At 36.9% G+C, this 12559-nt stretch overlaps 2 protein-coding genes across 9 annotated transcripts; both read right to left on the minus strand.

The window, feature by feature from the left end:
* Window positions 1-3829: 3829 nt before the first annotated feature.
* LOC113295164 (MDIS1-interacting receptor like kinase 2-like) lies at window positions 3830-9084 on the minus strand. Of its 8 annotated transcripts, XM_026543518.1 has the most exons (4): window positions 8050-8498; window positions 7400-7520; window positions 4408-7204; window positions 3830-4304 (listed from the first exon to the last, which is right to left on the minus strand). In XM_026543518.1, the coding sequence occupies exons 2-4, from the start codon at window positions 7409-7411 to the stop codon at window positions 3919-3921; spliced, it is 3195 nt and encodes a 1064-aa protein (XP_026399303.1). In that variant the 5' UTR covers window positions 7412-7520; window positions 8050-8498; the 3' UTR covers window positions 3830-3918. The 8 variants fall into 8 exon arrangements, with proteins under 8 accessions (XP_026399303.1, XP_026399300.1, XP_026399301.1 ...); XM_026543515.1 differs by lacking the exon at window positions 8050-8498 and adding an exon at window positions 8966-9084 and having other exon boundaries at window positions 4408-7520; XM_026543516.1 differs by having other exon boundaries at window positions 4408-7520; window positions 8054-8498.
* A 98-nt stretch (window positions 9085-9182) lies between these two features.
* LOC113295165 (cytidine deaminase 1-like) lies at window positions 9183-10592 on the minus strand. The gene has a single exon (XM_026543522.1). The coding sequence runs from the start codon at window positions 10379-10381 to the stop codon at window positions 9446-9448; it is 936 nt and encodes a 311-aa protein (XP_026399307.1). The 5' UTR covers window positions 10382-10592; the 3' UTR covers window positions 9183-9445.
* Between the last annotated feature and the right edge of the window lie 1967 nt (window positions 10593-12559).

The following is a 12559-nucleotide window of genomic DNA, read 5'->3' on the forward strand; positions in this document are numbered from 1 at the left end:
CAGCTCTAAATTAGAGGGTTTGTTCATAGTGTCTCAGACGGAGTCGATCGACTCAATCTGAGATGATCGGTTCTAACAACACCGATTGAATCATACTGAGGCAGCACACAGTTCTAGCAGAGAAGTCTATCGTCTCACACAGAGATGACATGTTTAGACTGAGCCGTCAACAGTTAGTCCAGTCAACGGCTGAGAATCCACTCCTTATAACTTGAATTGATTCCAACTCCAAAATCACACCTTCTCCACATTTTACACCTACACATTCTTCATAATTTCACTTCAATCAACATCATTCAATCTCAAAAAATTTCTACCAGAGTCCTAAGTTTTCTTAGGAAGAAGATTCAGCAATTTGCACAGCTTTCTGACAACAAGTTTTTGCAATGTTCGCTACAGAAACAGGGAACCTGAGAAACCGTGATGCTACTGGAATGTCAGCTCATTTTCAATCAATTAGTCATGCTTTCAACCAATTTCTTGGTATTGTAATGCAAGTTAACCGAAATTTGATTAACGGTAAAACTGAAGATGAATTGATCCAAAGAGCTGCATCGATGTGGAAGGAAATTAACGGGAGACCTTTTCAGTTTGTGGGTTGTTTCAATATCCTTAGAGGTCTTCACAGGTTCGACCCCTTCTGCTTTCTAGATGCTGCACCAGCCACTCCACAAGTCACTCCACCAGGCGCTCCACTAGCTGCTCCATGAAGGAGGATGCTCTATTTCCTTGTTTTTATGATTTAGTAATTAAGTCTAATGTAACAATTAATGAAAGCTAACGTGAGACTAAGTAACGTTTAATGAAATCTAAGGTTATTTGATATAAGCATAAGAGTGGTGCAAATACAAAGATAGTTCCATTAATTAAGCTAATGATAACATAACGGTGGTAGAATCAGTTCATACACTTAATCAGTCCACTCCAACTTAAAACACGAAGGGCATCCACATCAGTGTTTTCCATATGTGTCTTCCTATGTAGAAGTTTGCAACTGCATAAATTTTTTGCAAACAAGGGGTTGAGCATTTAAAGAAAAGACTAATCATCTGTTTAGTAAACTTTACTTCTCCGAATTGGTTGGGTTGTGGCTTCTTCGGCCGGAGTTTAAGCTTCATGTTCTTTCGCGATGTTGCTTCTCCGAAGTTGTCGGGTTGTGGGTTCTTTAGCCGGACTTTAAGATTCACGTTTCTCCAAGATGCTTCTACCTTTTCATCTTCTTTCTCCTTCATAACATTAACATTCGTGGTTCTTCACGACAGTTAGGATCTTGACATTGCAAATACCTGAGATTTCCTGGTTGTGATTTAGCGACCATTCTGTTAGCTGAACAACCAACTTGTGGACACTTAGAATACATCCAAGGACATTGCATCAGACTATGTTCATTCATGAAACATAATGGACAAGCCTCTTCTGCTTCCACAGATAAATTTTTTTTTCCCTTTGCTTTCAAAAAATATGGTGTTGGATGAAGAACCTCTTTTGTTGAGAATGTTTTTTGTTGTGTTTTGAAAAAATAGGTTGCAATATATGATATATATATACATATGAGCGTTATAATAGAACCATTTATCTCGTCTCACAATAAGACGATCGGCCTTGGTTGAGCCGACAAAGACTAGTATCATCCAACGGATCTCATTCCACTCCCTATAAATTTCTTACGATTTCAACTCCAAAATCATACCTTCTCTATCTTAATCTTTCATTCTACTGTACTCAAAAATCTCAAAAAATGTTTGCTAGAATTCCTGGTCTTAAGTTTACTAAAGAAAAGGATTTAGTTATATGCAAAGCCTACATTTTTCATAGGGTAGAAATTGGTATGCGCGATCAAGACGTGTCTTTTTGGCAGAACGTTTTTACAATGTTCGTCTCCCAAGTGGGGAACCCAGGAAACCGAGATGCTCGTGGATTGTCTCATCTTTTTCAAGCAATTAATTGGGCTGTCACTCCATTCCTTGATCAGGTAAGGGAAATTCATCGGTAAAAATATATCGGTGTAACTGAAACAGAAGTGATCCAAACAGATCTGGATAATTAGGAGAAAACTCACGACAAACTTTTCTTTACGAAGCTTGTTTCAACATTCTTAAAGATGGTCCAACTCAAGCACATTTGTACTGCACCCCAAGGGCTCTCCCTGTCTTTACTATGGAAGAAGACGTTACTCTTATTTGATGCTGGATACATATTATAATGAGAAATATATGACCAGTGACTATTTCTTGGAAAGAGTGTTGCAAAGATTTGTAGAATTTCGAAATGAGTATATAAAAAACAACAAGAACCTAGAACTAAGATTTTAATTCATCAATAAGGATGTCATCAAACATTATACAGAAGTTTTGTGGATGGTTCACCGTAATAATTCTGGATTTCTCAACAAAAAACGGGTGAGTATGTTAATACCTTTGTCCTCATTGGACAACTGCAGTAATATTTTAATCAAATTCATATTTGACGTAACTTGTTATTTATCTATTTTTAGAAAACCATCGTTGAAACCAAATTTACTGAAGACGAAAGGGAGTTTAAGCATTATGAATGCTATGAACTCTATAAGGTTCATGTCGCTGGATTTGATGTAGTTTGGTGTTATTATTGTCGTTTATGAAATCAAGTTACTATATATGCAAGTATCGCTTAAATATACAACGGAAGTCTAATTCAAGGTCCAAATATTTTCATTTATTAATATTTTCGCCACTTATTTTACAAGATATAAACTTAGACAATTGTAGTACAATCTTTGCCCTTCTGTTTTCCTCAATTGACGTAACTTTCATTCAACGCGCTCGTGAACTGTTTCTCCTTTGTTGTTTGAAACTTCTATTGTTAACTTTCAAAACCGGAGCTTTTGAATGCCTTTTAGCGGAAAATTTTCTTGGAGACACTTCTAAAACTTGCACAAATCTTTCCTTTTTTATCATTTTCGATTTTTTGTTAATTACCACACATTTTATTTACAACTGCCTCAAATTTTGCTTCATAGAAAAAAGAAATTGTCTTATGGGACATTCAAGAGAAAGACAAGTGGAAAAAATTCAATAGAACATTGAATTTTGGTGTGAGTAGAATGTTTGAATGGATTGAATATTTATAGGAGCAAAAATAGTCGTTAGGAATGCGGGCCGGTCGGCTCCAGCTGCTCCGACCGGCGTATTTTAACTCCTCTCCCCGCCGCCAAACTCAGTTTGGCCATCCACCTGGACAGGCATACCAATAAATTAGATGGTGCCCATTGGAGTTGCTCTTAGATCTTCAATAACATAATAGTGAAGGAAAACAAAATCCTCTCTTAAATTAGCGTATCATTTTCTAACTTGGTAAAATAAATGGGCTTGCGTCCAAGCAGGTTGGTTGGTTAGTTATGGGCTCGCAGCCAAGCAGCTGCGCTGTCACTAAGGCATCAGAAGCTTGATACATGTTCAAGCAAGAACAGTTTTGGACGCTTTAAGCAGGGTTAATGTATTAATACACTTGTTATAGGTAATCCTGCCAGATTTGTTATCAAAAACCTTAATTTCAGATGATGTTAATTTCCGGATGCTTATCACTTTAACAGAATATTTGTACTGAACTGACTAAACTTCCAGGCATAAGAAGTTTAGAAATGAACTTAGGGCGTTCAGTTGTAAGAATAGTAACTGTTTAATTTTCAGTACCCCCAAAGCACATTCTTGTATATTTCAGATATGGTGCCTGGAGATACTATTAAGGAAGGTCTGGGGAAAGATGAAAGGACCTGAGATTTAAAAGAACTGCGAAATGAGTGCAGTATATGGAAATATGAATGCACAAGCAGCACATGACATGAGTAAAATTCTTCCTTCACATACACAACAAATAGAACAATCGAAGTTGTAGCTCAAAATATATCACTGTACTAGTGCGACACAAAACGAATCCTTATTACAACATGAGTAGGTACGCTAAAGTAATAGTTTCAAAGGACTTGGGCAAAGATGTGTTGTTCTGCGCTGACCGTGATAGCTCCGCTGATACTTCTTCCATAGTTGGCCGAGTAAGGGGATTAGCATGCAAACATGAAAATCCAACTTTCACAGTACACATTATTTCATTCTGAACAGCAGCAGGCGGTGCTCCAATGCGTTGGTCTAAGATATCTCCCAACCTTATGTTTTGCCCCACGTTACTCGAAGACAAAGACGAATGAAGTATCTGGGAGAGTAATTTGATGATTTCAGATGGATGCCTTCCCATTAGTACTTCTAATATGATCACCCCAAAGCTATAAACATCGCACTTCTCGGTGACCTTCAATGTAAATGCAAGCTCTGTAATTAATCAAAGCAATGGACATGTGTATTTACTTTTTTTACTTTAAAAAAATGCTACCAGTAACAATCAGATTATAAGAGTTTCTGTAGGATTATATACCTGGAGCCACATATCCGTAAGTTCCTGCAAGTGAAGTCCAGTTGGATGAATCTGGCTTCAAAATTCTCGCTGTACCAAAATCAGAAACATGAGCTTCATATTCAGAATCCAACAAAATATTGTTGCTAGATATGTCCCTGTGAACTATTGCTGGAACGCAATCGTGGTGCATGTAAGCAAGTGCATTAGCTGTTCCCCTTATGAATCTTAACCTCTTTATCCAGTCGAACCCCACTGCTTGTTCCCCGTCGCATAAAACATTTTTCAAACTTCCCCTCTCTACGAACTCATAAACCAAAAATGAGATTTTCCTTTCAAGATTACAGCAGAAACCGAAAAGTTTCACGATGTTCCGGTGTCGGATTTCTGTCAGTGCGTGAATTTCACTTTCAAATGACTTGATATCGAATATCTCGGAATCTTCACCTGACACGTGAAGTTTCTTCACAGCAACAACCTGACCTGTTGACAGCCCTGCTTTGTAAACACTCCCATATCCTCCTGTTCCAATGCAGTATTTAGCATTAAAATCCTCAGTTGCTTCAATTATGTCTTCGAACACTATTCTCCCATCATAATTACAAATTGAAAACAAATTTCTTCCGGTATTGGTAACTCCAGGTTGATTTCCAAGTGCCATATTTCTTACTGATATTTGTCGAAGGCGAAACAGAATGGCGAGGAGTATGAATAAAAGAAACAGCGAACCAAACAAAGGAAGCAGGATTATTAGCACGAGTTTATTATGCTTGGGCTCTTTTTTCCCAATAACAACTGGAGAATTACAAGGTTTTAAACCTCTAAAGTTGTTACTACATAACCCTTTGTTGTTCTTGAAAGCATCAATGGAAGCATCCTTAAAGGCCTTGATGTTTGGAAGAGGACCATTCAGTTGATTGTAGGAAATATTGACAGTGGTCAAGCTAAGCATTTGATCAAATGAAGATGGAATTGAGCCAAAAAGCTTGTTATGAGATACATTGAGATTTATCAGTTTGCTTAATTTTCCGAGAGCTGACGGTAACTCTCCACTCAGCTCATTGTAACTAAGATCTAACAAAATCTGTAATGAATCCAAGTTTCCTATCTGGGGTGGGATATTTCCATTGAAATTGTTTGAGTTCAAATTCAAAGATAGTAACTTTGAACACTCTCCTAATTGTTTGGGTATTGGTCCACTGAACATATTTCTCGATAAGTCGAGATCTTGCAGGCTGGATAACATTCCAACCGCAGAAGACAACTTACCTGAGAGTTGGTTATTACACACACTCAAATAGATCAATGAAGACAATTTGAACAACTCCTCAGGAATTTCCCCTACTAAATTATTGGAAGTAAGATATAGTGCACTTAAACTCTTCAACTTTCCAATTTCAGATGGTATTTTGCCACTGATATTGTTCCATGTGAAAGATATGGCTGTTAAATTCTGACAATCCCCCCAGTTTTTTGAGAGTTCACCATAGAACATATTGAAAGCCACATTTAATCTAAATAGATGTGGATACACGTGAAACGCCTCGGTTATATTATCTAACAGATTATTGTTTTCAACTCCGAGTACTCTTAAACTAGTGCAATTTCTAAGACTTCTTGGTATGGAACCCGTGAAGTAGTTATAACCTGCCAAAAATTCTTGCAGCACTCCGCTTTGACATACATGTTGAGGTAAATAACCAGAAAGCTTATTCTCAGCAAAATCCAATACTTTCAACTGTGTCAGATTGTTGATTTTTATTGGTAGTGAACCAGTTAATTGATTTTGAAAAAGAGACAGACGAGTCAAATTTCTCAAATTACCCACCGAAGCAGGGATTGAACCAGTAAGTTGGTTTTGGAACAACTGTAAGATGGTAAGAGACCTTAACCTTCCAATATCTCGAGGGATGGTGCCAGTCAGTTGATTTCCATAAACTGATAACCATGCGAGGCTGGCCAAGCGGCATATAGAAGTAGGGATTGAACCATTGATATTGTTTCTGGACAAATCAAAGGTGGTAAGAAAGCGTAGCCTTCCTATATCTCGAGGAATGATACCAGAAAGTTGATTTTGGTTAAGGGAAAGATCGTCTAGTCTAATCAAATTGGTTAATGAAGCGGGAAGTGAACCACTGAGATTGTTTGTAGACATATCAGAGCCTATAAGAGACCGTAGCCTTCCTATATCTCGAGGAATGATTCCAGAAAGTTGATTATTATATAGGTAAAGAGTGTCCAGACTAGTTAGATTGGTTAAAGAAGCAGGGATTGAACCACTAAGACTGTTGGTGGACAATTCTAAGAAGGTAAGAGAACTTAACCTTCCGATATCTCGAGGAATGACACCCGAGATTTGATTTTCATAAAATGATATACTGGTCAAGTTAGTCAGATTGCAGATAGAAGAAGGCATCGGACCACTCAGATTATTTATGTAGAACCTTGCATCAGTGAGAGAATATAAATTGCCAATTTCGCGAGGGATGGATCCACTAATTTGATTTTGAGAAAGGTCTAAATACAGCAGACTTGTGAGAGATGCTATTTCTGGTGGAATATGTCCAGAAAGTTTATTGAAGGAAAGATCAAGGTGGGTGAGTTTTGAAAGAATACTGATTCGGGATGGAATGGTTCCGAAGAGTTCATTGCTGCTCAAGTCAAGACTAACAAAGTTGGAGAAAGATGAGAAATTGAATTTATGGAGCGTACCTTGTAAACCCAAACCAGCTATATTCACTTCATCGACGCTTCCCTCTCTGTTACAATTGATTCCATACCACTTGCATGGACTCGTTGTACTCGCAGTAGAATTCACCTTCCAAGAAGAGAGAAGAGAATGATTTTGGTTAATAAGTGATGATTTCCATTTCAAAAGAGCATCTACTTCTTCTTCAACTAGTTGTATATTGTAAGTTAAAGAAACAAAAGAACGAGAAGCAAAGACAGATGCATTCGAAGATGAAACCAACAGTAATGCCAGAACTAACAGAGCAGCAATGGCAACGTTTACTTGTTGTAACATTTTTGCAAATAACAGATGATGAACAATTTTAGTTTTCTGAGTGATGATAACATATACATGACCGGGTTATAATCTACTGACTGTGTGCTCCATTTGTACTGAGTCCAACCTGCACCACAAAAACAATGAAATTAATGAACCAAAGAAAAATATTGAATTCTCTTCTCAGTTATTGCATTCTGAAGAAAATAAGCTGCAGGTCATTAGTATCCGTAGGCCACACCAAATATAATAAGCAATTTATGTTGCTGCAAAAGATAAGCTTGTCCCCAGTCTTTTGAAAGTTGAGAGTTCAAAAGACAACATATTGACCATCAGACCAATCCTATTCAGATGTTGATGCAAGTTAAATGCCACTGTTAGATTATCTATCAGTTCATTAAATGAAGGCTCGAGATGTATAAGGCTGGTGCAATCTCTAAGGCTTCTTGGTACAGAACCAGTGGAATGGTTATGAAATGCCACAAATTGTTCAAGTTTTCCACTTTGACAAAAATTTTGAGGTAAAATAACCAGATTTTTTTTTTTCATTCAAAAACATCAGTTTCAAATGTGTAAGATTGTTGATTCCTATTGGTAATGAACCAGTTGATTCATTTGCAAGAAGATATAAAAAATGTCTAAATTTCTCAATTTACCCACAGAAGCAGGGATCGAACCAGTGAGTCCGTTTGTAGATAAACTAAAGCTCGTAAGAGAGCGTAGTCTTCCTATATCTTGGATAAGCACTGTTTCAAATATTCACTTCTGTCAGTACAGTTAGTTTCTTTTGTATACTCAGTTTTTCCTTTTCATTTTGCTGGCCAACCAGAACTAAACAGAAACAGAATCTGAGGTCAGAGACCAAAGATAAGAGGAGGGGGGAAAGATGGTAAGATAGTTGCAAGCATAACTTGCGGAGAACATGGAAGCATTTGTTTGCTTCTGTAGCAGTGTGTGAAATTGAAAAGTTTTGAGAGGGCTACAGATTTGCAAAGATGTTTCTTAATAGGTTCCCTGTTCTCCAGGGGACTGCCATAGACTTTTAAAGTAGATTAAGCAATTGCAGGCAATCACTTTCAATCTTAATCTGAGGAAAGGAGCAGTCCAAAGCAAATTTTGGACGCAATAAGCAAGCTTGAGGCTCTGCGACAACAGGTGCACTGTGATTAGATACCATACAGATTGCTACGAATCACAGCGCTCCAGCAAGTTGGCAGAGGCCCACTGCACTTTTTCTACTCAGCTATTTGGCTAACAAGTTGAACATAAATTTGAATATATTCTAAAGCTTCTTTTGCATCTTTCTCACTAACTTACAGAGAAAAATCATCACTTGTTAATGCAAACTTTTCCTAGTCCTGTACGAAAAGGAAAAAAAGCAATTTGGTGTTCTTTTTGGAATACTGACTCAGAATGCTCCGCACTAACTAGGACCCAAGTGCTTTCGCATGTGGAAAGGTTCTAGACTAGTACCATGTTTCTATCATTAGTTGCCTAAAATTTAAAGTTGTGCAAAAAGCATGCATTTTTAAATGTCAACTGCAAAGAAAATAATGCATTTTTTTAAAGTACCTTTGTAGGCTCTCAACTTTCTGCAAAGCTAAATTGCTGTAGCCTGTCCGCAATCTTTAAAATTGCTGTAGCCTGTCTGCAAAGAATAGTTAGATATGTAACCGGATATCAACTGCAAAATGGTCCACCGGAACATTGGCCTTGCCTGTCACATAACCAATTGTACAGCAGTAACACTGAAACTTCAAAACTTTCATTGAATAAACTAGATTGAAACTATGCACCGAAAGTGGACTTTCTTTTCATTAAAGTAGGTTAACAGAAATTACAGTATCGAATACCCAATTGGTCTATTCTTTCATTCTTCAATTCCATGAATAATTCTTCACATTATTGTTTTTAACATGGTAATTCAAACTAAGAGGAAACATGGAGAGCATCATACATATGGATCAACCAAATTTTGACCCTTCCTGTCTTCAATTCAGTTCAAATAACACTTAACCATGAATTTGAGCATACCCATATTCACATAGCAACCTAATTCATGGAAGAATCGCAATGAAAAACACGAAAATCGCATTTCGGAGAAATGGCTTCCAAAAGGAGTTTAGCAGTACTCTCCTGCCTAATCACAGCTCCTTTTTTCTCCACCAAAACTCCAGCAACAATCTTCTCATAACCACCACCACCACTTCCACCAGAAACATAAGCAATCAATGCCGATTGTACGGGTCCCAAACTCGGGTTATACGCAGCCGACTCCGTATAAGACCCCTTATACACCTTCCCTGCAGAATCCATTAAAGCAACACCTGATGGGCACCCACTGTATGGAGCATGACACTTATTTGCAGCTTCAAGTGCACAATTCTTAAGCTGAATCCAAACCTCCTCATCCTCACCCTGCATTCCATTTAGAATTCCATTCCGTTTAACAGAATCAACAAGAACCAAACAATTATTATGTGCCTCCAACAATAAAGGATGATCTTTCTCTAGCAAATCAGGAGGACCAAATGGATGACTCAACATAGAAGACAATGGATTAAAACACAAATCAGAATCTTGAATTCCATTATAATCAGCAGGTATAATCATGATTTTGATATCAGTACCTCTCCTAATTTCCTGCATAAATTGTCTGCAATGGCCACAAGGTGTTGCAGAAACAGCAATATGTGAAATCCAAACAGGTTTCTCACCATTAATATTAGCATTAGTAATCAAGAATTGCTCAGCGTGAACTGAATGATGAAGAGGTAGATATGGAAATTCAAGATTTCCACCAAAATAAACCCTCCCATCAGATCCTAATCCAACAGCACCAACATGGAACTTTGAAATTGGTGGTCTTGCTAGCTTCTGTGCAGATTTAACTAGTGAGGGTAAGAGCTGAACAACAGTTTCAAAACCTAAGTCTTTTGCCATTGATTCAGCTTCTTTTGCTTCAATTATAAATGTTTGTTTCTCCATTTTTTTTTTTGATTAGATCTCGATGATGGGTGTGTTTGATTTTTGATTTGAAGAAATGGGTTTGTGGTGATTTTGATTTTTGATTTGAAGAAGAATTTAGAGAAGAAGAATTGAAGGTTTTTAGTCTGTCTAGACTTCAGTTTTATCCTGGAAGTGAGGAGGAATAGAAGAGACTCGAATAATGGAAATGAGGAGGAGGAAGGATTAAGGGCCTGTTTGTTTGGTTTATATAGGGGAAGATACCTCTGCTAGGATATACGCACCTAGACCACTACTTCCTTGTAGCGCGTTTGGATATAATTCTTCTTCTGACTTCTGTTTTTTTCAAAAATAGAAATCAGAAGCAGAAATCAGAAGCAGAAATCAGAAGCCAGGATATTTCTCTTCACAAAAAGTTAAATTTACTATTTCTGGAAGTCGTTTTAAAATTATACAACTAAACTGACTTTTTATTTTTTGCTTTCTAGAAATCAAAAAATTACTTCTAGTGAGATGACCAGGGGCCAATCGAGATATGACAAAAATGGAGCCAGTTATGCACTTATGCTAGTTTACATCAATTGACTATAAACTTCCCAAGTTTACATTTATAGGAAGCAATTTTTTTTACCCCCTCTCATTTGCAATGTTAGAAATATCATTGGTTTCTCTTATCTACAATTGTGAATATATCATTAGTCGTCTGGCTGTACTGTACACAATCCATTTAGATGTTATTTAAAATGAATGTCATGATCCGAAAATCCCTGAAATGCTTTCGGATTCCAAAAACTAGTGATCAAAGTAATGAGCGTTCAATCATTTGGAGAAAAGGATGAAATGCACGATCAAGTAATGAACATCCAATCATTTTGCAAGTGGAATTTAAATAAAGCAGTTTTCGTTTGTTGTTTGCATGTGGGGTGTGATTAAGGAGAGGTGGGGAAGTGTAATGACTGGTCAACGGTGGTCAATGTATAGACCAAGTGAGTGGATTCAAGAGTAGGAACCCTTTGGAATCAATTTTCTTGATGAAGATGAATATTCTCCCCCGGGTCCTATATATGTATAAAATTTGGAAAATGCATATCACTCACGTCTTCACCTAAACAACATTGCAAGTGCATGCTAATTACGTTAATGTGATGCGACGTAGACGTGACTGACATGCTAACCTGTGCAAATGAAGCTGCGAGTAATTATTACAGTATATATCGGTATCTATTGTTTCCTGGAACGTACCCTTGATTTTAACATCACGTTCACCAAATGGTAGTCAAGATCTGCGGGAGAAACAATAATAAAGTCCATGTTGAATTATCTTAAGCACTAATTTTAAGAAAATATATGTATCCAACATTATTTTATTATTATTATTATTATTTCTGGAGAATAAATTAGTGAAATGCATTACCAAAACAAACCACGGAAATAAGTTTGTTTACTGCAAAAATAAGTTTGTTTTGCATGGAATTTGATATCCTCGCTTATAAGTTGATACACCCCATGAGTAAAACATGGAAGGTTGGTTTTTATAAGTTTGGTCTACGATGAAGCAGGGGCGGAGGATCTAGCCCTCCTAAAATTTCTAAAATCCATATTCAGCTTTTTGTTATCTTAGTTTTTTACGTTTAGTCCACTAGTATTTAGAATTTAGCCCCCTGATTTCTAATTTTTTTATATTTTAGTCCACCTAGTTTATCAACTTTTTTTAACCCCTTTAAACTTAAAAGTTGGCTCCGCCACTGCAACGAAGTAATCATCATCTTAATTAGTATCACTATCTATCTTATTAATCAAAAGGTATATAACATATCATTCTTTATCTTAACCACGATCATTTACATACTAGAGATCATGTCTTGTTAATTAGATATTAAAAAACAAAAACCCCCAATAAATTATACGGATTGAAAACAAAAACACATTCATAAGAGGAAAAAATCTCATTGTTTCGCGTACACGATGTGAAATGCTCAAAGGACTCTGCTTCTTCGTTTTTTAGGTTACTCAAATCTCTCAAAACTATTATCATTTCTTTTTCCTGAGCCAGTTTATCAGATTCTTATTCATCCACAAATGAACTCTACAAAGGCTCTAATTAAGGGCCGTTCTTGTATATACCCCGATAAAATACTAACGGTACCCCCTCGTAAACATACCTTCAACGTTTATCTACCTATCCAATTCAATGAGAAA

Source organism: Papaver somniferum, chromosome 7, assembly GCF_003573695.1.
Source record: "Papaver somniferum cultivar HN1 chromosome 7, ASM357369v1, whole genome shotgun sequence".
Lineage (NCBI taxonomy): Eukaryota > Viridiplantae > Streptophyta > Magnoliopsida > Ranunculales > Papaveraceae > Papaver > Papaver somniferum.

What these genes read in the sequence shown, in the direction of transcription:
- LOC113295164 (XM_026543515.1), bottom strand. Translation starts at nt 7,411, where the DNA reads ATGTTACAACAAGTAAACGTTGCCATTGCTGCTCTGTTAGTTCTGGCA. An exon ending in TTACGGATATGTGGCTCCAG is followed by an intron (nt 4,305 to 4,407) that starts GTATATAATCCT and finishes GATTAATTACAG; the next exon opens with AGCTTGCATTTACATTGAAG.
- LOC113295165 (XM_026543522.1), bottom strand. Translation starts at nt 10,381, where the DNA reads ATGGAGAAACAAACATTTATAATTGAAGCAAAAGAAGCTGAATCAATG.